The 26189-nt window shown below is 37.8% G+C and overlaps 8 protein-coding genes across 11 annotated transcripts; 5 read left to right on the top strand and 3 right to left on the bottom strand.

Moving 5' to 3' along the window:
- The first annotated feature begins 288 nt into the window (after nt 1–288).
- LOC110852292 (monocarboxylate transporter 7) lies at nt 289–4107 on the top strand. 3 transcript variants are annotated; one of them, XM_022100325.2, is made up of 12 exons: nt 289–439; nt 508–608; nt 693–909; nt 981–1151; nt 1231–1374; nt 1446–1526; nt 1588–1712; nt 1798–1960; nt 2042–2614; nt 2726–2853; nt 2918–3226; nt 3310–4107. In XM_022100325.2, exons 2-12 carry the CDS (start codon nt 567–569, stop codon nt 3976–3978), a joined length of 2622 nt encoding a protein of 873 aa, XP_021956017.1. In that variant the 5' UTR covers nt 289–439; nt 508–566; the 3' UTR covers nt 3979–4107. The 3 variants fall into 3 exon arrangements, with proteins under 3 accessions (XP_021956017.1, XP_035710026.1, XP_035710027.1); XM_035854133.1 differs by having other exon boundaries at nt 322–446; XM_035854134.1 differs by lacking the exons at nt 289–439; nt 508–608; nt 693–909 and having other exon boundaries at nt 1015–1151; nt 1778–1960.
- Nucleotides 4108–4700: 593 nt separating this feature from the next.
- On the top strand, nt 4701–8148 carry LOC110852812. Of its 2 annotated transcripts, none has more exons than XM_035853502.1 (8): nt 4701–5163; nt 5235–5407; nt 5484–5617; nt 5686–6044; nt 6227–6510; nt 6618–6782; nt 6843–7063; nt 7133–8148. In XM_035853502.1, the coding sequence occupies exons 1-8, from the start codon at nt 5007–5009 to the stop codon at nt 7728–7730; spliced, it is 2091 nt and encodes a 696-aa protein (XP_035709395.1). In that variant the 5' UTR covers nt 4701–5006; the 3' UTR covers nt 7731–8148. The 2 variants fall into 2 exon arrangements, with proteins under 2 accessions (XP_035709395.1, XP_035709396.1); XM_035853503.1 differs by having other exon boundaries at nt 5022–5163; nt 5467–5617.
- LOC110852813 (G-box-binding factor) lies at nt 8085–9314 on the bottom strand. The gene is made up of 4 exons (XM_022100942.2): nt 9175–9314; nt 8998–9067; nt 8531–8919; nt 8085–8462 (listed from the first exon to the last, which is right to left on the bottom strand). Exons 1-4 carry the CDS (start codon nt 9184–9186, stop codon nt 8190–8192), a joined length of 744 nt encoding a protein of 247 aa, XP_021956634.1. The 5' UTR covers nt 9187–9314; the 3' UTR covers nt 8085–8189.
- A 2208-nt stretch (nt 9315–11522) lies between these two features.
- On the top strand, nt 11523–12369 carry LOC110852817. The gene is made up of 3 exons (XM_022100946.2): nt 11523–11717; nt 11810–11996; nt 12067–12369. Exons 1-3 carry the CDS (start codon nt 11715–11717, stop codon nt 12186–12188), a joined length of 312 nt encoding a protein of 103 aa, XP_021956638.1. The 5' UTR covers nt 11523–11714; the 3' UTR covers nt 12189–12369.
- A 411-nt stretch (nt 12370–12780) lies between these two features.
- LOC110852814 lies at nt 12781–14394 on the top strand. The gene is made up of 4 exons (XM_022100943.2): nt 12781–13091; nt 13184–13382; nt 13469–13575; nt 13643–14394. The coding sequence occupies exons 1-4, from the start codon at nt 13032–13034 to the stop codon at nt 13856–13858; spliced, it is 582 nt and encodes a 193-aa protein (XP_021956635.1). The 5' UTR covers nt 12781–13031; the 3' UTR covers nt 13859–14394.
- A 77-nt stretch (nt 14395–14471) lies between these two features.
- Nucleotides 14472–16921, bottom strand: LOC110852815 (melanization protease 1-like; the record flags this gene model as incomplete). The annotated part of the gene is made up of 5 exons (XM_022100944.2): nt 14472–15256; nt 15330–15566; nt 15663–15985; nt 16488–16593; nt 16657–16921. Coding segments are annotated over 5 exons (1101 nt in total), but the record flags the coding sequence as incomplete, so codon positions are not given.
- Nucleotides 16838–18367, bottom strand: LOC110852816. The gene is made up of 3 exons (XM_022100945.2): nt 17304–18367; nt 17051–17214; nt 16838–16975 (listed from the first exon to the last, which is right to left on the bottom strand). Exons 1-3 carry the CDS (start codon nt 17413–17415, stop codon nt 16922–16924), a joined length of 330 nt encoding a protein of 109 aa, XP_021956637.1. The 5' UTR covers nt 17416–18367; the 3' UTR covers nt 16838–16921.
- A 5092-nt stretch (nt 18368–23459) lies between these two features.
- Nucleotides 23460–25961, top strand: LOC110851695 (cytochrome P450 9e2). The gene is made up of 5 exons (XM_022099568.2): nt 23460–24717; nt 24804–25230; nt 25311–25337; nt 25399–25623; nt 25696–25961. Exons 1-5 carry the CDS (start codon nt 23968–23970, stop codon nt 25860–25862), a joined length of 1596 nt encoding a protein of 531 aa, XP_021955260.1. The 5' UTR covers nt 23460–23967; the 3' UTR covers nt 25863–25961.
- The last annotated feature ends 228 nt before the right edge of the window (nt 25962–26189 follow it).

The raw sequence follows: 26189 nt of genomic DNA, 5'->3' as shown, positions 1-26189 counted from the left end.
ATTTGATGTAATATTCAGAATAAAATAATCTTGGGTAATACACTAACATAACGTTCATAATTTCCATTTGATAAATGGCATCCTAAATTTTGGGTTTAATTTTATTAGATTCTAAAAAGCATACAGAGACCATGTGCATATTACTCTAGACTCTAGATGTAGTACGTACTTATCCTTATAGTAATATGTATATGTATGTCCGTGCACGCGGATTACTCATGTTTGTCATGATATTAATAACAACTTGGGTTGGAAGATTTAGAACTGTGCATGAAGAGTTGAAACAACAAAAACACGCACCACGCTACTGCGCGTCTCACTGGGCGAACAGGTTTATTTTGCTACCGGAAACTTTCTGGATCGATATTTGCTTGACTCCATGAGGTGAGTCGTCAGAGAGGAGTCCGAGTCAACACACATTGACATCGCAAATAAAAAAGTACGAGGTGCAGTAATAAATATTATTCCGCAATTGTCTGGTTCATATTAATCTACATATGTACACAGGTAAATTATAATGAGCTTTCCTCTTCTCACCATAATCGCAAGTAGTAAGAATAATAATAATGACGTTCACGGTGGGCTCATTCGAGGAGGAGACGGATTCGGTAAGCAGTATTTGGTTTCGAACATTTCATTTCGAAAATGTAAAACAAAATACCAGTGTTATTATAATATCAAATTGCAATTAGATTGGGATTGGGGATGAACAATCTCAAAATTTCTCGCAACGCGATTGCAATAATTCCTCAAGACCTGACAATGAAAATATCAAAGCTCGATATAATGCGACGAGTAATCGAAACGACTTGGAGGATGGCGATGATGAAGGCGAAATTCCTGGAGGAACAACGATGGGGGAGATTGTTCAAGATATTTTGGAAACCGGCGTCCCTGCACCTCCGGACGGTACCCATTTTTGAGTGTAACATTATTCGGAATACAAACTATTTTCTGTACGTTTTGGTGTGTTGATTTAGGCGGATGGGGTTGGGTGATTGTCGGTGCATCATTTTTCCTTAATCTTGTCATGGATGGCGTTACTTCAACGACTGGGGTGTTGTTGCCGTATATTGCCGAAACGTTTGAAGCAGGGAATGGTCAAGTTGCCCTAGCTGGAAGCTTACTTTGTGGAATTAGTTTATGTGTTGGTAAGGTGCATAGCATACGTAGCTATTATTTGGTTATCCATAACGTCTATAACGTGGTAAATTGTAAATGGTCTGACAGGTCCGATTGTGTCCGGATTAACAAACAAATTTGGATGTCGGGTGGTGTGCGTGGCTGGGTGTATCAGTGCATCTTTAGCTTTTCTGCTGTCATCATTATCCGGCTCAATTGTTTTTCTGATTATGGCCAACGGAATTCTTGGAGGTAAAAAAGTTTACAATATCTATAAAACAACGTGCATAGATAGTCAAATAAGTTAAAATTAAATTCGACAGGTTTCGGATTCGGCCTCATGTTTCTGCCCACCATTGTCTGCGTCAGTTACTATTTCGAATCAAAGAGAGCTCGAGCTACTGGTAAGTGTGCCTACTCGTGTGTAATCTAACATTCCATCTTCACACTGTACATGAATTGCAGGAATTGCCGTGTGTGGTTCTGGTTTCGGTGCAACATCATTTGCACCTCTTGTGTCCATTTTAATTCATTTGATCGGTTGGCGTGGGGTGTATTTAATTTATGCTGCTTTGCTTGGATTATGCGTGGTAAATATTTATTAGCATTATATCAATGTTTTTTTTTAAATTTCTGCTCGTGTCGCTCTGGATAGAATTTCAAATAAATTCACAGATATGTGGATTGCTGATGAGACCACTAGTCATTCAAAGAGAGGAGACAAAGCGACCTTTACTCATGAATTTAAGTAGCAACGACAAAAGGAGTCAACTCCGACAGAGTGTCAATTCTGATTATGCTACGAGGACACGATTCAGCAACGTAAACTTGGAACCTGGTATGTAAATACATAGATAAACTATCTTTTGTCCTATATGGTATCGCACAATACTCATGAACGGTAACTATGTAATTTTAGGTGTTCAGTCCGGCATGAATTTGGACGAACTGGTGGTTACTCCTACTCCAAGGTCGCATTTGAACAATATTGGTCCACGCCCACCAAGCCCAATACCCATTCCACTCCACTCACGATTAGGGAAGCATCGTTTGAGCATTGAGAAAGCACCCAGGGCGATGCACGAATTCGATGATGAGGACGACGACGACACTGGCTTACAATTTCGAACCCACTCAGTAAACCAACAAGCGCCACCGCCAACCCATCGACGAAGAAATTTATCAGGTCTGTCAGATGGATCTATAGGTGAGATTATGGATGATGAAAATCTCGACGATGGGATGATGGATCGACCACGTAGCCCAAACTCCTCTGCACAACGTTTCCGATCAAGACTTACAACGGAAGGAAGCGAATCTAGCATTATTCCAAGAATTGATTCTTTCACTACCGGAGGATCCGAATTTCAACATGGAATTCGGCGACCGAGTTTTCTTCGAGCTGTCCCTTCTTCATCTCATCCATTTTCGAGTGGATCAATCTATGGTTCTACCCAGTTGTCTGTCAATTCGTTTGCTATGTCCAGAAAAGGTGGAATTTTAAAGTTATTGCAACCTTATTGCTTTCAATTCAACTCCATTGCTTCCTTAAACGTGCATCTGTGTTGTACGTTTAAATAATCATGTCTAATTTGTGTACTAGCTGAAGAGGAATACGGGTATCTGCTGAGCCGCGGGGAGCTTTCTGACATCACGGGACGTGCGCCAAATACTTTCACTCCGACCCCAGCTATAATTAGACCAATGAGTAGAAAGGATATCTTTTACTCGGTAAATATCACATTGTCAAATCTGTTTAATTAAATTTTGGCTTAAACTTTACGTGGTATTTTAGGGATCAATCATCAATCTCCCCGAGTTCCACTCCAACCCAAGTTTTTTGTCATACCGTCAAAGTATTATAAATCTGGCGTCGGACGAGTCGGACAATAAATTTGCGGATGTGACTAAATCTCGAAAACCAGGCATTTCCTCACTCCTTCGAAAGAAAGCGGATGGAGCATTTGGACACATTTTATCTCAAATGGTAGATCTTTCACTATTATGTAATCCTGTCTTCCTATTACTGGCTTGTAGCGGTGTGGTCGGAATGCTGGGATTTTATCTACCATTCGTGTATGGAATTGATTATTCCATTAAACAGGTAGAAGCTAATACTTAAAAAACCAATCTTATGTTTGAACCGGATAAATACACGTACATAAATATACACATTACGTTTTTTAGGGTGTTTCTCCCCAAGACGCCGCTTTCCTCATTTCCATTGTCGGAATTATGAACACTTTTGGACGTGTATTTTTTGGACTCATTTCTGATCTTCCATACATTAATTCACTCCTACTGAACAATATTTGTATCCTAATCATGGGATTTTGTGTTGGAGCCCTGCCATTTTGTGTCACATATGGATTAATCTTAACAGTTTATGTGATATTTGGACTAGCCCTCTCAGGATTTGTGTCATTAACTTCAATCATTTTGGTCGACCTTCTGGGATTGGACAAGTTGACCAACGCATTTGGACTTTTAATATTCTTTCGAGGAATTGCCTCAGTTATAGGGACACCTCTGGCTGGTGCTTTGTACGACGCGTATGGAAATTACACGATTCCCTTTCTCGTGGGGGCCTCGTTTCTCATTCTCTCGTCCCTTTTTGGATTCGTGGTGCCACTGGCTCAGAGATATTCAAAAGGGAAAATTATTTTGACACCTCTGAAGCTACCGCAGGAGGGGATGGCTTATGCTGGTCCAGTTTTAGAAGATATTATTGAGGAGGAGATGGAAAACCAAGGGAAAGTGCAAGAGTGTCATGAAAGAGGCGATGATGGCAACGTTTTTGATGAAGAGAATGCGGGTGTTCAAGATGAAACGGTCAAGAACTTGGATAATGTTTAAGTGTTTTGATTTAACAATCGTCCAACTTGTAATAATTTATGTATTAATCAATATACATATTCCTGGTGCATATGTATGTGTTCTCTTCTTGTGTCAAAAAATATTCAAATAAATGTTTGTAAACTGTTATATTTGGATTGATAATTATAATTGTACTGCGCATCTAAGATATCATTTGATAAACTATTTTCGCAGAACCGCAGAATCTAAAATTTTTTGCGTCTTGTAGAAACCGTCAAATGTTCAATTTGCCATTCCATATCAATCAATATTGCACAGGTAGAGGCCTGATTCCTAAGGTTATTTTTTAATAATTGCAAGTTCTGGATTTGAAATAATAAATATGAATATGCATACATCCAAATAATTGATAATGTGAAGAACTCTTCCTATCCTGTCCCATACTTTCGTAAGAACATTTATTACGTAATCGGCCAGTACATGTTTTTATAGTTTCAACAGAATGTATATAGATTGACATACTGGATCATACATACATATTAAACTCCATTCTCAAATCAGAACTGAATGTTTATGGATCTTACCTATCAGTTCAAATCAGTTGTGATAAGTTTAGCAAATATTTACACGATGATTGCAAATGAAATATATGCAAAGAATATATGCATATCCATATATGCACAGATATATGCAAAAATTACTCGTGCAACATTGTTTACATAAGATAAAGTGATTAGTCATCCATTGAAACATTTATTAAGAGGCCAACATCTCTACATAGCTTTTCGTCCCACGAGTATAAGAACAAATACTGACTTCATCTTTCATTCTTTTCATCCACATTTAATGGTTCTCAGATAAATTTTAACTGTCTATTTCCAGTTAGCTCCGTCCATGTATTTTTATTTTTATTCAATTAAGCATATATTATTTGTGTTAGTATATGCGTAATTTTGTAATTTTGGAACTTAACACTTAATTTGACTGGCTTGCACGATTGCTTCACGTTTGCAGATAGAATTACTGTCCGAGATCGATCACCACAGATAAATTAATCTGAAAAAGTTATGGCAAGATCTCGAGTGTTTCTATTTTATATTACAGTTTTCTGCATTTTTTCCACCTACATTAGCTACCTCTGGCTAAGAAACGATACGAACGTTAAGTTATTTCAAAGAGAGTTGGACTCATTTTTACATCATAGCCCAAAAACGAGGAAAGATAGTAATGCATATCCAGCACAAAAATTCAGTTCCCTATTTTAATGAATCTTTAACTTGGTTTTCATTCTATAGACTTTTTAACGGTGGACAATTCCATCTACAACGATCTTGTGGTGGACACACCGGTTTGCAAGATTCCAAATTTTCATCCTTATGATCCCATGGCGGTCCCCTTCGTGAACAAGGCGGAATGGGTGGAGGACTGTCGGAAAATCTCCTACCATTGGACATATCGGAATGGAACTGTGAAGATCAAATGCATAGCCAATATATGTTGAGGCACTACTTTTGAAGTATATTTTAGTGAATTTTGTTGTGCAGGCACTCAGCTTCAATATGACTGCTTTGAGCGAGGACGGATTTAGCTTCGACGAGTTAAATTGTTGTTACAAAATTGTAACACGAGTGGAGCAGTCAATCGATAAATTTGATTCCAATGCCGAAAATTTAATAAGGTAGGATTTAAAATTTTGTACTCATTTTGACTCAGGAATGTATGTACTTCAATTATGAATATGAATAGCTATTCAGAATGTACCCAAATCCGAAACACAACTACAGACTTTTCAGGTCAGGACAAAGCAGAGTACATTATGGTGGAGTGTTCCAGTAGTGGAATGGTTTTGCCAAATCTTATCAAGTATCGAGGGTACCACGCCATTGCGCAACCCAGCCGATCTGCTGTGACCGCAAATAAAATCAAACAATGGGAAACATATCGAGAGGATCTGAGACGTGAAAATAAGGTGGACACCCCTCCTCCAAATATTATCGTCATCGGGTTGGATACCACATCTCGGCTAAATTTGAGGAGAAATATGATCAAATCTGTGGAAACGTTAGAGAGACTGGGTGCAGTTGAAATGAAGGGATATACAAAAGGTGAGTTTAGAGTTGATCGAGGTACATATGCAGAATATGTACATGATTAGCTGAAATTATTTAAGTTTATGCATTACAACGACGGCAAATTTTGTATGCATTTCTTATTTATTTTGAGCTTGCCATCGATCTAATGCACAAGCACAAAATGGAAATTCATTTTTTATTTACTTTAAGATCAGCCGGTGAACACACTCGTCAAGCCATGTGCTCCATGTTATCCGGTTATGCTGAAGATGACCTACAGTGTAAAATAAACGATGTTGGAGGCTATGATCGATGCCCATTTATTTGGAAGCGACTTACCGAGGCTGGATATCTAACTGCATATTCGGAAGATTGGCCGGATATGTATGCCTTTGGGACGGCTGGATTTATCCACCAGCCTGTAGATTATTATATTCGAACGTTGCTTAATGCTGCTCACGACTATGGACTTCCGTTCCCAGTGAATCAGTTCGTTAGGGTACGGACTATTACGAAATTAAAACTCGTCTAATGACCGCTGCGATCTTTATGTCATTTACACTTCCTGAATATTACAAAAATTGCGAATGATTCAATCCCATGTAGTTATCCACACGATGGTGTATCGGTTCTCAAACTAACGATGAACTACTTCTCGACTACACTGAAGCGTTGTTGGAAATGAGCAATAGGAGCCAGACCCCCCTGTTTGCCATGAGTTGGAGTGATGTATATCCTCACAGCATGGACCATAATATGATACAATTGCTGGTAATTGTCCCAACGTTAACTTACTTTTGAATGTAATTACTTATGACATTACTAACTTAGGACCCAACCTATGCCGATTTTTTGACCAGACTTGAACAAAAAGGATTGCTAGATAACACAATACTCTTATTTTTGAGCGACCACGGGCAACGGTACGGACCCTTCAGGTCAACTCTCATTGGATGGTATGAAGATAAGCTACCCACATTTTGGATTCGATTGCCGCCGAGGTTGAGAGAAAAATATCCAGACTGGCAAATCGCAATGGAAATCAATTCCAAGTAATTCCATATATCATTTGCATGTAACATTTAAAATTCACGAGTTACTAACGTGCTTGTTTTTCTCAGACGACTTTCATCCCCTTTCTTATTCTACTGGACAATTAATTTCATATTGGATCACTTCCGACCACAGTCCTCATCAGTTTTTTCATCAAATACGAACCTTACTATCCCTCTCAAGCCCCCAGCATTAGTTCGGACAGCCAACGAGACCAACATCCCCAGAAAATTCAACGCGCATCACTTCTTTAAGGAAATACCGGCAAAAGTTACCTGTGAAGAGGTCGGAGTTCCTGAGGTGTTCTGTGCATGCAATCCTCTCAAACAAATCGACTTGGAGGATCCACTCCTCGTCTCGGCTGGGAAAGAAGTGCTTCGAAGTCTTTCTACAAAGTTGCCCAAAATTTGTGCAATTTTGGACATTGGATATCTCAATGGAGGGGCGATGATTGAAAATATGAGCTCAAATAAGGTGACCTATATCGTGGGAATTGTATCGCAACCGGGAAATATGCAGATCGAAGCTAACATTGACTATTTTAAAGATACAAAATCGTTCAGTGAGACTTCCCAAGTTCAAAGAGCTAATCAAATTAATCAAAATGATATAAAATGTTTAAATGGCAACAGTACTTTTCAACTCTATTGTTACTGTATAAGATAATATGGAATGATCTCTAATAAGCACTATGAAATTGAAATGCTATTATGATGTACAGACCACGATCCTACATAATGCCAGTAGTATCACTGGCTCAGTAAAGTTTAACAGATTATATTTATTTGAAGGGGAAATACACGTATCATTTCTGTTGCAGATGTTTCGGGATAACCAATCACTGTTAAAAGTAAAGTAGCTCGTCTTACTTGGTTTTCTTCAACCAGCTCTGAACAATTCAATGTGTACTGCTCAATGCACCTACTTAATGATGCATAATCGATCCCTGGAATATGTGTAGTTTGATTGAGTTTGGAAAACTGAATTATGTAAATTATTGTTGCAATCGTATGTTGTAAATACGTATGATGACCATGTTTATTTTTTGGTGATTTATTTTTTTAATAAATGAAGGGCATAACAATTTCAAAACTGAGACAAATCTATTTAGATAGGTAAAAATAATTAATAGGATCGTGGTTGCTGAGACTGATGGTATTGGCTCGCCTGTCCAACTTGCGCCTGATGCTGTTGCTGTTGTCGTTGATGTTCTAAGAGTTGTTGCATGTGAAGTTGAATTCCTTGCTGAAACTCTTGTGCACCATTATTTTGTCCACCGAATCCTTGATTTTGATATTGTGGAGCTGGGGCGGCTTGTGGTTGGTAAGCTCGTTGTTGAGGTTGATGATAAGCTTGGGGAGCTGGACCACCTAGTTGTTGCTCTTTTTGCAAATGATCCTGTCGGGACATACGGTGACGATGTGTTAGAAATAAAATTGCAAACAACCGTCAAATTGTTAGCTTACCTGGATTTGACGTTGGTGCAATTGAAGCCCTTGCTGATAGATAGGATCACCAATCTGGTTGGCTTGTGGTTGGAATCTGCCCTCCTTTTGAAGATGAGCCTGAATTTGGGCTTGGTGAGCCTTGATCCCTTCTTGGTATACTTGTTCTGGGTTGGACCTGGCAAAGTTGTTGGGATTGTTGTACAATTCTGGTCGGTATTGACCATCATCTTCTCCCCCTTGATATTGCTGTTGTGGGGCGGCTTGTTGCTGTTGTTGAAAGTATTGGGGTTGCTGTTGTTGATAATGGTTTTGAGGAGCATGGCTTGCTCCCGATTGACCCGCTGACCTTTGTTGTTCGGCCTCTTTTCGAAGATGCTCCTGAATCTGTTGATTATGGAGTGAGAGACCTTCGTGTGAAAAAAATTGTGTTAAAAAGTTTATATTAGCCGTCAAGCATAACAAGATTTTTGTAAATAAAATCAAACCTTGTTGGTACGCCGCGTCTTGCGCAACGGTTGCAACCACTGTCAGGGAGAGGGTGACCAGTAAAGCAATCTGTAAAACAAAAGCGAAATCAAATGAGCAGTGTATTTATTAGATTAAGATTTATGTAAGTCTAAAATTCTGAAATAATTAACAACTGAATATTTATCGACGCTTACGTATTGTGTCATCTTGGGATAAAACTTTTTATAATTGACTTCAGAAAACTGACTCAACAAATTTGAAATCCAACGCCAGACTACAAGTCTTTTGCAAGCTCAACAGAATTGGAACTGATCCTGAAAAACGCCCAAACTGGAGCCTTTTATACTGGTCAAAAGCTTCCAACATGACGAGCACAGTGAACCGAGAAGGAAAAATGTATGCAGGTGATAAAATGTATAGCTATGACCCAATAAGTCATCAGCGTGTTCTCCCATCCCACATAATAAGAATAATGTGAAGAGGAGATAGCGTAAGAAGGTGTGACAATTCGCGTAAGAAAACCAACGCGATGATAATGACGACGACGACGGCTACTCGAAAAAAGTGCATTGAATTGATGCATGCCACACGATTGTATTTAGTTGTACACTAAATATGACAGTCGATATGTGTCTACACAGAGTTGGACAAGAGATGGGGAGGCTAATCTGACCAAGAGATCTAGGAAATTGATTGAGAGACTACGGAACAAAAGATAATAATATGGCTCATTTTTTTCTGCCTTGCTCCCATCTTAGAATTGTCAATGTCAATGTCATGAGCAATTTTTATTATGGATTGGCAACTCCCATCCATCGCTGTACGATCAATTGGACTGGATTATGGCCATGTTACGTCTGTATTGCTTCCCATCTATCGTTTTAAGTATAGATTGATGATTGAAGATGAAAAAGTTGATTTTATTTGATCCATATACAATAATGGGTAAACATACCTTCGCGTCGAGTGGGCGTGCACAAATTATGCTAATTTTGCATGTAACTATAAATATTTACATAGCATTTACTTGGCACGATGCGTTGACAAAGTTGGTTTCCGGATGAAGTATATTTTTCCAGTAATTCCACCTCAGATTTTATTTGCGAAGGGATTAATCGTTGTATCCAAGACCGTGAGAGTTTGCTGGTTTATAAACATTTTCTTACGTGAGTATTTCGATGCGCATAGTTTAGTAGATAAATGTTATGTCAGGTTTTAAAAAACTGTGTCGTCTAGTGAAAATTCGACTAGACTTTTTAGCTGTTACATGGATGGCCCACCGTTAAGGGTGGGCTGTGAAGATTACGACGTGTTAGAAAACTCCCATTCTAACCAATGTTTTAATTAGTCGTGAGATAAGATATGCACACAGAAGACTAGTCAAAAAAGCACTACAATTATAACAATAATGAATGCGAGCATTGTTGTAAATTGCAGTTGGATGTCAACCCTTCCTCGTCAAGCCTTTGTTAACAATGAAAACCTTTGTTACAGATGAAGAGCTTGGGTAGGGTTAGGAAGTACAAGGACCGTGGGTGAAGGAGCAATAAATCAATACACCTAGAGCATAGGACCATTAATCATTCGCTAAGTGCCAATAAATTACAAATTAGCACATTTGGAATTCAAGTGTGCTGTACGCTGCATCTCATAAATGTGTGTGCACGATTTATCTGAATGCATAGTGTCTCCAATAAGTTTACATTTATTTGTTTAGTAAATCCATCAAAAAGATCAAATCGTCTGATATTAGATATTGAATGTGTGAACTAATGGAACATGCCACCAAACAATTCAAGATTGTTTACTATTAGACAGTAGGCAGGAATTCTATATATTTAGGATTTTGTAGCATTTTATTCATGAAATCAGATAGTGTATGTCAATCTTATGTTTAACGAGGCAGATTGAGTGAATGGTGGGTGTCTTTTGTTGGCATTTTAATATTTTTAGCATTAAATGAAGTTTATACGTAGAAATGGTATGCGTACATATGCATACCCGTCAAAGTGCATCACAAGATTAACGTTTGATGTGGATTAAGCGTTTCTGTAATTTACTGACAATCAACACATTAAAATGGCGGTTCGTGTCTTATGGACACAAAATTCTGTACACACGTTTGTTATTAAAGAGTTCACTGAATCATTGTATGTAAGTCTAATTTCAGCAATATTTGTTTCCATATCTAAATAAGTTCACCCGTCCACAATATTAAACAACTGCGCAGTAGTAATGAACATGCATTGAGGTTGTTGTGGGACAATTCGTACACGCTAAAACTGAATATTATGCGTAATTTCCCTACGTCCTACGTTTGTCCTACATATTCTTCAATATTCACGCTTCAATACAATCGGGTGAAAATTACGACTACAAGTTTCTTAATAAAATTTGCATTTAAACCATGTGGATCACAAAAATAGACTAAAATTATATGCATTGCAGCAAAAGTACGAACTTTCCTGGGATACAATTGCAAAATTAAGTCATGTTTAACCTTCAGTCCATCACCCTAGGACAACCAGAATCAAAACAAGAAACTCTGTTAGTAAACAAGATTAAATAAACTGCAGACCAGAAAAGCATGTTATATCATCCTGCATGCTTCCAACCACATTCAGTCATAAATTATATTTGCTTGTTCTTAGTTGAACCTCCATTTTCACACTGAATACTGTGTATATAGAAATCTACTGAAAGTAATATACGACTTTGTCAAAATTTAGCAAAAATGGTAAAATAAAACCTACGATTCTATGCAAAATAGTACCCACTTTAAAATTAGCGTAGTAAGAAAACCTATGATCCTTTGTCTTTCTTTTGCAGGCAGAGGAATTTGAAAAGTATGCCGTTCTCAAGAACATGTTTCGTCGCCGGTCGAGCACGGAGTTTGTCGGAGGTTCGTTTCAAGAGACCATGGACGAGACCAATATGTCCAAAGCGTTGAATGACTTTGGGGCTCACGTGGACAAGCAAGAGCTTCACAAGACGATTGAAACTATGGCACCGCAGAGTAAGCAATTGTGTCTCTACAATATTTAGTACCACCGATATCAATTATTTTTAATTGTACAATTTCCCAGATCCTGGAAAACTAAACTTTGATGAATATACCAAACTTTGCAATCAGTTTGTCAAGGATCCCACTTCTGTTCCAAGTGCCATGAATATGAAATTCCACGCCCTTAATGACTTTGACACATAGTGGCGAAAAGAGTGCGAGAAATGCACACATTCCTTCCGACGTTTGTACATATTCTTTGTTCCGATTCACCTAAAACATTCAGTTTGTAGATTTTTGTTTAGAAATATGGTAGCGATTTTGTAAGTATCTATTCACAGAGACTCCATCTCATAAATAAATCAAATATATTTTAATCAAATCATATCGTGTAAAATCAAAATCAAAATCATTCGCATGAATTATGAGCAATGTTTATTCATCGTCGCAAACCTCAGCTCTTTCCGGTCTCCTGCATATGCAACAAAAGTCGGGAGCATTATTATCGTTTATTTTTTTACGTGGCTCCCATTTATTTTTTGTCACGACGCTGTGTTGGCTGTTTATAAATCCCTATTTCTAAATGGTGGACTGTGTAGCGCATCGCGTAACATTTATTGTTCAACTTTTACCCTCATCATCGTCTCACCGGTCTCACCCAGCAAACTTGTTGATTTTGGATATACAGATACATAAATATGTATGCATCCTTGCAGCAACCCCTTTTCAACCCGTATCATCCTGTCTCCCACAAACTAACAAAACCACGTAAATGACTTTAAAAAGTAGCTATTTTTTGCTCCACTTCGTTCCCCCCTCTTTCTCATGTATTCATGACGTGAGATGCTGCAGCATTGCATACTTATTTTCCACCTGTACCTGGATTCACTAAATAATACAACTCTTTTTTCTCAAGTCTACGGCCATACGCTGCTCCTTGGAACATTTTTCTACCACTTTTGTAATTTGTGTATAAAATTTTTGGGACGTCTCAACCGGGTGTAACTTTTCCTAGTGATCTCATTTTACCATATCAGTATTCACACGATGGCATTTTTCTGTCTGTCAGCAAAAATTGGGGCACTGGTGGTTGCCCTCTTGAACTTGGTGAGACATTGCTTTCTTATCAACGTGAAGATCCTATGGAGGCACACACAAAGTGGTAATACTCATAAATATATACTTTTGGCTGTATCTAGACCATTGGCATGAGCATCGTGGTGGAATACCTCTTGGGACGTTTGGACTATATGAACACCTTGTCCGAAACGGTGGCAAAGTATTCTGGAAATAGCACAGACGATCCTGCGACAACGCCAGTGAATCCCTTCATTACAACGACCACCACCGTTGCCCCGGACCCTGGCACTGAGGAAGAGTGCAATTGGATTTGTTCAGGTGAAATACAAACTGCTTATCATTTACAGAAGTACAAGAGGACTTTACGAGTTCCAAGTTATATGATGCACTTTTTCATAATACAGTGATGAACCTGCTGGAACCAATTTCATTCTATGTTGGATTTGTCCTCATGTTTTGCTTCCTGTTCTCCAGCGTGGTTGCTTGTTTCGTGTCAATGTTGCAAACCAAAGTGAGTGCAGTACTTCTTCAAGTCCCAGCCTCAAATTTCTAATATTGTAACTTATCATTTATTGCAGCACCGGAAGACATTTGCCTATCTCGCCTTCTTGCTAACTGGAGCGTTTGTTGGTTGTACTTTTATAAATTGTCTCGCGATGTTTGTTCTCGGGACGCATTGGCTGGACCTCGTCTCACTTTTCGTGTGGGGTTGTCTTGTTCAAATTTATTTCACTCTCGTCCTCGTCGAATACCACGAAAGTGCAGAATTTCAACCTGTTCCAACGTCCCCATAATCGCGTAGTCTCGGATGGTGAGACTATCTGTAAAACGCCGTTCAACGGCGATCAACAATCAATTTTGTTGTATTCTACATAAACTTTACTTGCAAAAAGTGTATGCATTTATGGAGTTATCATTTTAAATTATTTTGGCAGCATACTTATCAATTATTTATTTATCTACCATAAGGGAAATATACACACAAAGTAAAATTTGTAAAACTATCATAATTAGCCTAATTTAATTTATTGTCCTTCTGGGCTGGTGGTTGAGTATTTACTTGGTGATCAAAATGTTCCTCTGTGGATTTTGGAGAAAAAATCTTTATGCATGAATGATTTCTTATGTTACAAACTACATGACTATGATTTATTAATTTATTGTGACTGTATGGTTGCACTTTGTATGTATGCATACTTCCAGGCTAAGGATAAGTATTTTCAAGGTATGCTGCACTGCACTGTGTAGTTAAACCCAATTAATGTACATAAAAATCATTTAACTTTGCTTAATAAATAAATCAACTTTTTTTGTATTGATTTTAACGGTATCGAAGGACATTTTCTTGAAATACTATTTCAATGAACACATCAAACTTCATCAGCCACACCAACTTTTTTTCTTTAATTATTGGCTTACAATTAGTTACAATTTTTACGCTCATCATAGTCAAATGTAAATTAGATAATTGATGATTGCTTGGCTTGTACTATTTTTCCGAAACAGTTACGTGTAAGCCTGATGAGTGTTACCGAAACCTAGCAATTTAAACTAATAAAATCAAATGATGTCCTCCAAAAACCGCAGAAATGTCGAATTTTCAAATTAAGTGCATTTTAGGAGTTTGGTACGTACATAGATATATGTACATATGTACGTACCACATATTTGCTACGTATTACGTACTACGTATTTGCCATATATGGCAAATTTCAGACTTATCTGAGCAGCGTCATATTCGATCATGCTAAAAAATATGGGTCATATAGTAATTTCAATTTCACACCTTCATTGCCCCGGTACATATGTAAATACGTATTGATGGAAAATATTAACTCAGCTTTATCAGCGGAGATAAGTATGGCTACATATAACTGAAATTCTAAATAAAATGGGTTGGGATTTAATTATACTTATGTAAATAGTATCCAAACGCGTGTAAATATTCAAGTTTATCATTCGCTATATATTTTTTACTTCCTTGTGTTACATTGCTTAAATAAAAAATAAAGGTGGTTGTGCTTATGGCTGCAACTGTCTCTGCATCCAGTCCAAGTGAGGGATAACTTTCGAGTAAATGGTGGGCTTGGGAACACTTTGAGGCAGTGCAGATCTAACGCGATTATTATGTCTTAGAAATATGAGTCTGTGATCCATTCCTTCCCAAGTTTGACATTGCGTCACTGATGGTCCTACAATTAGACAGGACAAGAATTCCTTCACCGCCATTCATTTCTACAGTTGCTTGCAATTTCTATTTCTCACCTGAGGAAAATATTCCCATTTGAAACACCTTCGGGGTGGGGCCTGCTGTGGCCCTGGACCCCAATCGCATCGGCAGTATTAATGCCCCTCCATCGTCAGTGACACAAATGTTTTGCCGATAATTTCCCCCAACACAGTATTGTTTCGCTGGAGAAAATAAATTTCTGTTTGAATCCTGGCACTCGTCTTCCGGAGTAATTTTAACCTGAGCTTCTTGCAGGGTTCGATATCCGGTGGCTGTAAAAGAATTGGGCACGATTACTATACATAATGATACATATTCGCAATACTACTAGTATATACAAGTATTTGTGTCTACGGTGAAAAACTCACAGTTAGCGTGAAGCCGCCCCCACCCAGCCACAAGAAGTTTACCCTGCACCAATAAACTAGGTTCCGATCCTGACGTCCCCCAATATGACGACATGGCATAGTGATCTCTGAGTGGGAGACAAATTGGTTGCACAAATTCTGAGTATGAAACTCGGTCTTTCAGTCGGATGAGAGCAATATCCGCACCCCTTCCGGGTCTTTGATAATCCGGATGGATAATTGATCTCTGAACAGCATGTTCTTCAAAAATAGTATTTCGAAGGAACGGTGAGCCACGATCGATCTCGGTTTGAAGGTCGTACTCACCAAGTCTGACATGTGTACTGGTGACATATTTAAAGAATTTATAGCATTAGAAATTTCAATCTTGCTTCGAAAAACCTAGAGTGAAGACTTGATGTAGCCCGAGCCAGTCACTTTCATGTATTTCTTAACTTTATAAAACAAATGTGAGCCAATGTGAACCAATTGGATCCGCCTTGACTATTTTATAACTTTTCCGACTGTTTTGTTAAATCAGGGGCACCCGGTTGAGTCCTCTGATAATAAATGAATTTGACTTATATTTGATACAATATGTCCATAAGCATTCATGCTTTTGAGATTTCTACGACAGTTTATAAAATTTAATTTTGTACCCGCACCACTTATTTGTGAAAATGACCCCCACTGGTCTCGTTTTCCTATTTTGCCTCTGCTAATCGTAGATTTGTACCAAATTGTGAGTCGATCGGATAAGCCGTTCGACCCGTACCGTGTCACAGACATGACATACGATTTTATTTTAAGCCCTGGCTCGGACTGAAAATTAAAATTTCTCCTCACATTTGATATTCCGGAAATTTACTTAGACAATGTGCTGATGTCAATATGTATTTCGGATTTATTAACGTCCCTGAGCAAATATGAGTCCATTTTCCGTTGTCCAGATCTAAAATAATTTAAAATCACATAATTCGTTCTTGTAATGAATTAATTATCTCATGCTAATGACCTTTATGCCCTAAAATAGCAATCCATGGGTGAGCTCCAAATGTCCCCAAATGCCTCGATAATTTAACACTGGAACCACATTCTTCCAACGATGGCAGCAAACTTGACCCACTGAGAAGTTTGCGCCCAACTTTCGTGGAGTGGGTTTCCAATCGCTGTTGCGCAGCATCTGGGAAAATAAGTCCTTCGTCTTGCGGTGGATGGTGTCGAGGGGGCGTTTTGACACCACTGGAACGTGATGACCCTGGGGCATCATGAATTAAATTTTACGAAGTTGGTTCTTCACCCTTCCCACGAATTTCCGGAAGTGGACAGCACACCTAAAGTCAAAGCCAAGTATTTCATAAATGCATAAGTGGAGGAGGTTTTTTATAAATATTTCTTCAGTGACCCACTTTTGGCTGTTGAAGATCAAAATAACACGTGAATTTGACTACATTTTTGACATTCTGCTTGACAATTGGTCTTTCTTTGAGCCATCTGGAAAACAAGGAGCAATCTTGCAGTGGAACACAAAGCCCCAAAACTCGCCCCACAGATCTGCAGTAGTCTTGTGAATCTAAATATGTGAATATTCATTTTCAAATCAGTTAATCTCTGATAAATGTCTCAGCACAAATTAAATATAAATCAAGAGTTGTCACTAACTGAGGGGTTGACTAGGAGGGTTATTGGCACATTTGCACTGTGAAACCATATAACTGACACCGACTGCAAATAATGCACCCACAACAGACCAGTTCCACTTTCTCGGTTTCATCTCTGAGTTATTTTACCTCACAAACGAGTACGAATAAACTTGACACAAAGAGACGATCATTTACTGATGTCGGGCTGATCGGTCGTCTCTCTATCTCACTCTTTGTTTATTAGACGCAGTTCCAAGAAAATCTTCCACGTCACGATGCACAAACTCGAAATAAATGTCTTGGTCTGTCTTTAAAATAAGTGGATGCAATTCGGGACATGTTTAGTGTGTTAATGTCTTTGTCGTGGTTATAGTTGTGGTTACGCCCTTCTGATGATTACTTATTCGGTCATTTGCCTACATTTGTAACAGTAAAAATAATAAACCTGAACTTTTCTTGGATTGTCGCTAGTGGCACAAATTCGGAAAAACACACACCTGATAACTTATTAATTTTTATTACCGGGTACAAAATTGCGTAAATGTATCTCGAGAATGTTAAGGGGAAAACGTGTAATTTAAACTACCACGCAGATTAGAACAAAGTTTCTCCGAAGCACATTATATAATCGAGCGACGCAAAGTTCCTTATCTTCTTGTCGCACATGAGCCACGCATGGTCAGACCAAGACTAAGCTGAATAAGTATCCTTGTTCACGGTATTCCTAATTCAATTTAATTTGGTCTACCTGCTACATGGCAATAATAATAATAAGATGCAATACACCACAGCCATTCAATCTAATTGGACGGACGGATTTGCTGGACTGACCAAGCAATCCACGATTCTGCAAGTTTTTTGGCACTTGATGAATTTCAGTGTCGTGCTCAGTTTATGCAAATAAGCTACTGGGGAGAACCTTGGATAGTGAGTGAACACGATGTTAACTATATTATGGCAAAAAATGTGGGAATCGCCGTTCATTTCATAAGATTAGAGACAGAGGAACGAAAAGGTTGCAAACTTTGATTTGATGATGAGGGACGATACAATGGGTACGAATTGTGAGAATTATTAAATGGCGTCAGTCGCTTATTGTGATCGCTTTGTCCGTCTGTCTGTCTGTCCGTCTATCAACAAGATATCTCAAGAACATAGTCAAACGCGGTTTTCGCCACTTTGCCTCTAATTTTTGACTCTCGGTTGATTTCAATAATGGATTACCCTTTCAGATTACCCCCCCCCCACAGCGTCAGGGGGTGTGGTCCAAAATTAAATTTAACCTTAAGTTTCATCTGGGGTGTCAATTTAAAGGCAATTTCACCACACAACTCACAAGGGAAGGTCCCCGACTGCTTATCGAGTTAAGGGTTCTCACTATATACAATTAATGCACTATGTAATACAAGTGACCCAATCTACTAAAATTTTCGTGTAAAAATCACTTTTGGTCATGATATGATGATTTTTGTGACGTATGAAATCACACTTTACCCATGCAACTCGTCAGTCGTCACCATCACTCAGCCGGCTGAGAGCGGTTTCCAGCTGACTCGTGCTCGCTTGTCATTAATATGAATTGCAATATTTAATTTGCTTTTAGAAATAATGTTGTTTAATAAATAGGGGATTTATTGTTAATAATTTTGGCAATTGAACAATAATGGCAAAAATAATTAGCATTTGTGAGACAGTGCTTCGGTTAGCAAAAGACAGGTATGGGGAATGTGGTGACGCGGTGGACTTCCCAAATAAAATGGAGATTGCTAAAAAGGTTATCCATATAACTGACGATATGGTCAGTGACAAATTAGTGGATTTGGAAACTACCACATGCCTAGAGTACGATTTTGAAGGTGAAGAAATCAACATTCAACAGAAACAACATAAGAAATCAACACAGACGTATCCAACAATATTAGTGAAACTTTAAGTGTTGATGAAAATAGTGACAACGAGATTAGTGAGGATGAAGAAAATTCAGAAGAACTTTCCCAGTAAGTTTCACAAGAGTGGCAGGAATGCGTCATTGACAACGTTAAGTTCACTTATCAGGAAATGGTGAACATTTTATCATTTTATGACAAGGCAAAGAAACGTAAGCTAGACCAGACGAAACGGCGTTATACAAAAGTTTTATATCACTCTAAAATTTTAAGAATGCGTGAATATGTAAATAAAAAGAACACTGTTGCAAATAAATTTAAGGAGATTGAAGATTTTGTTAGTCATAGATTTAATAGTGCCCGACTTTCCATTTTTCATGTCAGTGAGCTGGATTAAATACGCTTCATTGAAAATCATAATCACATTAATCGTCAAAATTAATATTGCCAAAAAAAAATTTTGAATGTAAGTAGCAATTATGCAATTTAAAATATAAATAATCTAGTTGTGAGATGGAGAGAAATGGTGTAAAGGGTTAAGAAGGCGAGCGGTCGGTAGCGTAGTGGCGGAGACGAGTTGCATGGAAAAGTGTGATTTCATGCGTTACAAAAATCGTCATATCATGACCAAAAGTGATTTTTACACGAAAATTGTATTAGATTGGGTCACTAGTATTAGATAGGGCATTAAATGTATATAATGAGAATGCTTAACTCGATAAGCAGTCGGGGACCTTCCCTTGTCAGTCAATATTTTTGACCTCCGACCAACCCATGACCGTGACTAGAGGTGAAAGGTCAGAAATACATCATTTTCATATGGCGTGTCATTTTACATGGTACGACGCCACTTTTTCATGTTCGTTTGAGACGGTTTATTTGGAAGCTAACATGCTAAATAAATTCTATCTGAACAGAAGCATCTGTGGGAAGCTGTACTTCATTGTTCAAGGTGTTTTCATTAAATGCAATATAAACTCACAATCAAATTTTAGTTCGTCTTTTTGAAAAGTATTCTCATTCATGAATATTCCAAAGACTTTCACATAATTGGAAGATCAAGTCAACTAATTATTTGCTTTTATGTACACATATGTATCGAAAATAAAATACAATACAAAATCCAAAAATTGTTTGCATGGATCGGTTAGCTTATAATCATGTACGAGTATCTTGATTTTTGCAATACATGCAAAATCAAAAGCAAAAGTGGACAAACACCTTAAAGCCCAAACGAGTAAATGTATAGTTCCAGTTCTGGTTTTTACACAAACAAGGATTTTATCCTGCCAAACCACTTGCTTATTATTAATCACACACAAATCATGCACATTCCAAATTATTAATGTTTGATGGAGCCAGTATTTGTTCCCCATCACCCGTGGTGCAAGATTTCCAGCCAGTTGTAATAAAACCACTAACGAGTGACCTAACCTTCCATTCTTTATTCTGCACCTGCACTGTGTACTCGCCAACTTTCAATCATCCAAACAAAAAAGAACAAGAAGACGTACAAATATTTATTCATCTGCAAATTTTCTGCAAAATCTCCTTTTATTGAGCTTACATAAGAATTTTATGACTTACATAACTCCAACGACCGTGTCCAGATGACAGGTCGCTTATCTTAATTAATCACGACCATAAAGACGAGTCATGTTTGTTGTGGTGATTCATTTACTTACTTGCTTTTCAGATGAAAGTACTGCGCATAATTTCAACTTCTCAGAAATATCTATGAAACACATCGGAATGCTAAAAAATTATCTATAATGAAAATATTCAAGACATGCATAGGTAATGGAAAATGCGTAACTATTTGCTTATGCATAACCAAATAGTTACGCATTTTGCTTATGTTAGCACCAATATTGGCGTCACATTAACTACCACATGTTCACATGGAATTTTCCATATTGCATGTGATATCTTCTAGTGAGAAATGGTTTGTTTTTTGTCAAATAAATGTGCGATTATGTTCGTTATGTACCTTGCGGAACAGATGAGTTTGGTATTTTATATCCGTTACAGTGTTACTAGAGTTATCAAGGAATTGTTGCAAAGATCAAAGGTTTTCTGTACCGCACAGATGTAGCATAATTTAAATTTAGCTCTGTTCCAATTAAACATCCGAACAAAGTCTTCATTATTAAATGCGTTTAAGAGTAAATAAATAATTTCCTATTCTTAGCAAAATTGCACTCTATTTTATACAAATACCTATTTATGTATGTATGAGTTTTACGTAAATATTCATATTGACTTCAGTAGTCAGAATATTCCTCGTCAATAAATTTAGCGATCGTATTTCGTTGAATGTTTGTAGTACCATCGTTCCAATCTTGCAATTTCTTTAACATTGGGCCTCCTCAGACACACGAAAAAATCGTCGCTTCGAATTTCGCTTTGTTTTTCGCTTATCGATATCATGGCCAAAATTATGAAATTTGCAAAATTTTGTTGAGACTTCAGCTAAGCGACCTTAACCCCACTTCTGAGTTGAGTTTCTGTTCGCTTACCCCATAGCTCGCCTATCAGGAAGTAAGCGAAAAACGAAGCGAAATTCTAAGCGACGATATTTTCGTGTGTCTGAGGAGGCCCATTACATTTCCATCCTGGAAAGTCTTTCGTGAATCCAACCCCTCTCGTTTTGATGTCGTTTCAGTCGCCTCTTTTAAACGATTTACTAAACATATTGCAACGTTATGGATTGTATTTAATTTCAGGAAGCACTGAGGGTATTCATTATTTCTTCGTATCCTTTTAGTATTTTTCGTATAGTAAAATAACTTACGACGCTTACGAGATTTTGTAAGCGTCGTAAGATTTTGTCATCGAAAATCGCGTTGCTACGCTTACGATTTTTACTAAACCTGACCCCTTGTTTTATCTTCGTAAACTATTTTACGATAGTAACGATACGAAGAAATAACGAATACCCTCACTATTTATTAGCACAGTTCTGAGGCAAAATAATTTGTCATTCCGGCTTCTTGGCGAGAAGTGAGTCACACAGACTCCAGTAGACGAACATACATACACAGCGATAACCACAACTGGCTTATACACAGCCAGTTGTACATATGTACATAATTTATATGTATGTATGTAAGCTTAACTAATAAGGTTGCTGGTTGCATTATTTATGAATAAATATAGCTGCTAAAAATATGTAAGTGTATGTACAAAAGCCTTCTAAAACGGTTTATTTCTTTGAAAGTTGGAAGTCAAGTTTATTTTACCGAAGAGAAGAGAGATTGTAATATTCAGTAGAGACATTTTCTCAAGCAAGTCTTTATTTCCGTTAGGGATTATGTCATAATTTATTTTTAAGTTATCTTTTCAGGTCGTATGTATCTATATGCATCATGTAATGAAAATCACCAACTATGATTCGTTAGTGTCAGGAAATTGACCATTGAACAATGGAGGTCTCCCAACGTATGCTCACAGATTTGGACCAAACTAGTGTTAATCGATGACAAATTTAATCAGTATGAATTGAAATCTGCAAATGGCACTATCTGCCAATGCGTATGTTTGGTGGAGAAAACGCAAGTAAATTTAGAAAGTGTAAAATTTGTCAACCTTGGGGCGCGTTTTATCCTCTTCTTACGCAAATATCCGCTAAACCTGAGCATTGGCAGATAGTGTCATTTGCAAATTTCATACAAATTAAATTTGTGATCGATTGACACCAGTTTGGTCCAAATCTGTGAGCATATGTTGGGAGACCTCCATTGTAAGTTTCAAACCAAGGTCTTGAATGTGGAACCTGCCACATATTTTTTGAAGAATCGAACCTCATAAAAAATCGTAATCAGTTTCGTATAGAACATCAATATTAATTCGCATCTTATACAAGTTGCATTGTTATTACATTCACAATAAACCTCAACTTTTTGCATGACGTGTCACATTGTTAAATATTCTCGCAATATACTATTTCTGTTTCATCATTCAAACGTACGTACATAGATATATAAAAATATACAATTATCGCATCCGCATGTCCAAAATAGATGGGTATATAGAGCCAATGCCCACCATGCATATGTACAATGCAATAAAAAATGCCCTTGGTTGTGTAGGACATGTACATTTCGTTGGAAATACATTAGTATCTACTATGTATGAATTCGTTTAGTTCACTGTTACCAGCTTTGACTGGACATTACATATATCTAATGCCGTTTAAATTAACAGAATAACTCTGATGCACATAATTTAGCATATGGACATGTACATGATTAAGCACATGTAAAATTGAGATTATTTTAAGTTGTCCAATCCTATCTAAAATATAAAACAACAACATAATAATAATAATAAAGCTTTTGGTTATATACACATAGTCGCATTGCTTTGCGTCATAAAGTAATGAAACGTGTTGTTGTTTACAGGTTCCAATAATTAGTAAATACACACAGACGTAAATAATTCATCTCGTTCAAGACGCATCGAGTGTGCAAAGAAAACGAAAGTGCAAAGTAGTTTCAGTGATTACATGAAGTCAGTCGTCAGCTAATAACATACACGCGTTTATAATCCAACTCACCAAGACTCAATTTTGAAAAAGTGAGTCATTGCTGTTTTTGCTGTCATAATATTAATACAGCGTCAGCATAACCTGCATCAAGTTCATATGAAGAATCGCCCATGCATACATACATTTACCTTTGTGAAAAAACTGATGCAACTCTTCAGTCGTTCTAAACGCTTCATGGGATCAAGTTGTCAAACTCTAGATTAAGAAATTAGTTTTAACTCTTGGTGAATATCTAGAATTTCATAAAAATGGGGGTGTTTTTAATCCTATTTTTTGCGGCTGTCCTGCTGCTCGCCATCTTCTTCCGCTTCCGGGCGTATAAGGATCAGCTCTACTTCGAGTCTAAAGGAATCCCGTACCAAGGGAACGGAAGTTACCGCATGATGGTAAACATGTACAAAGGTGTCGGTCTCATCGAAGGCATTACCATGATGTACAATAAACTGAAGTCTGAGAACAAGAAAGTCGTGGGGTCCAAGGACTTGGGTATGTGTACCCTCACAATTTTGGACCCAGCCCTCATCCGCTCAGTTCTCGTTAAAGATTTTGATCATTTTGCTGACCGTCGTCAGTTCAAAACGTTGAAAAATGATGTCATTTTCGCCAAAATGTTAATCGCTCTGAGAGGCGGTCAATGGAAAGCTCTTCGATCTAAACTCAGTCCAACTTTCACCACGGGAAAGATCAAACGCGTGTTTCCCATGTTTAACGAAAGTGGGAAAAAGCTGGTAACCTTTGTTGAGAACGAGATGGCCCTCAGTTCCGGAATGGAGATTGACTTGATGGATGGCTACTCAAAATTTACGATGGACGTTATTGCCTCCGCCGTCTGCGGTATCGACTCACAAGCCTTTAATCAAAAAGAGCCTTCTCTGTTTGAAAGAATGGGGATGAAAATGCAACTCCAATTCGGAGGTGCTCAGCTCGCAAAACTTTTAGTGATGCTCATGTCTCCGAGGATAGCAAATTTATTGGGATTCTCCTTCTTTGAGTTGGAGGTACCAAGACCACACGAGATTTAAAATACGCAACAAATTGCATTATGCATTACTACTTTACGTTTACGCGTTACTGTAATTTGCAGGTTCAAGAATTTTTCTCTCACGCCATAAAATCCTCAATTCACCACCGTCAAGAAAATAACGAGAAGCGAAACGATTTTATTCAGCTAATGTTGGAGGCCAGAGAGGACAAGTTGAAAACTGACGAGAGTGAGCTGGACGCCTTTGAGAAGGATGCGATAATCAAGAGTGGGGGCACTGAGAACGGGGAAAAGACTGGTAGTGGCGATCTCCTGGATGACGACGGGATCGTGGCAAACGCCGTGCTCTTTATGCTCGCAGGTTACGATACGACACAGTCCCTCCTTCTCTACTGCGCATACGCACTCGCATTAAATCAAGAGGTTCAGGACAAGCTGCGGAACGAAGTCGGTACTTTGTTGGAGAATGATGGAGAGCTGACCTACGAAACCTTAAACAAAATGCAGTATTTAGATATGGTTCTAAATGGTGAGGAATAAGAAATACATTCACTGTAAAAACTTGATATGGATTGCTAATTTTATTTATTTTGCACTCATGTTCTTCAGAAACGCTACGATTCTATCCCCCAGCAGGTAAAAAATGCTTGCTCATTTTAGTAAAATGAAAGTAGATACTCAAATATTATAATATTAGGTGCGACGGATCGAGGTTGCACAATGGATTACAAAGTGCCAGGCACGGATTTTATCCTGAAGAAAGGTCAAGGCATTATGATCCCCATTTACGGGCTGCATCATGATCCAGAGTATTATCCAGAACCTGAAAAGTTTGACCCTGAAAGGTTTTCACCTGAAAATAAGGGAAAAATTAATCAATATGTTTATCTTCCGTTTGGCGCTGGACCCCGGAATTGTATTGGTGAGTTTCATAATAATTTGATAAGTGGAATAATTTGTAATCCTGTTTTATATGCTTACATATTTGTGATAGGAATGAGATTTGCTCTGGCAGAAGTAAAGGTCGCGATTGCTCATCTTGTCCATAATTTTATGATTGAGCCATCCAAGAAGACCTTGATCCCAATGAAGTTCTCAAAAGCAAGCTCACTTAAACCCGACGGTGGAATGTTTCTCGCTTTAAATAAAATTCAGCACTAACCTCAAGTATGCACTTGATCTTAATGTATGCATTTTACTCGAGTAGCTCTTTTGCCTTTTCTCAAATAAACTTAATCCTTATTGTTTAAATCAATTGAACATAATTAATGATTACAAATAATTTTTAACCATGTGCACGCTGGGCTTATAAATTATTTAAACAAAATCTTGGCTGGTTTTAGAAACACACGGACAATGCACATTTGATAAACCCCGATAATTTTTTTCGGGTCTCACATAATTTCTAAAACCAGCGGAGCTTACCCTTATCGAAGCCCCGGAGCAGCATTTTAAAAAAGTGGTATCGTTATTTTGTATCAATTATCC

The sequence above is a fragment of the Folsomia candida genome, unplaced genomic scaffold, assembly GCF_002217175.1.
Source record: "Folsomia candida strain VU population unplaced genomic scaffold, ASM221717v1 Fcan01_Sc007, whole genome shotgun sequence".
NCBI lineage: Eukaryota > Metazoa > Arthropoda > Collembola > Entomobryomorpha > Isotomidae > Folsomia > Folsomia candida.
Note: the sequence above shows the minus strand (reverse complement) of the source record. Positions and strands in the feature narration are given on the sequence as shown.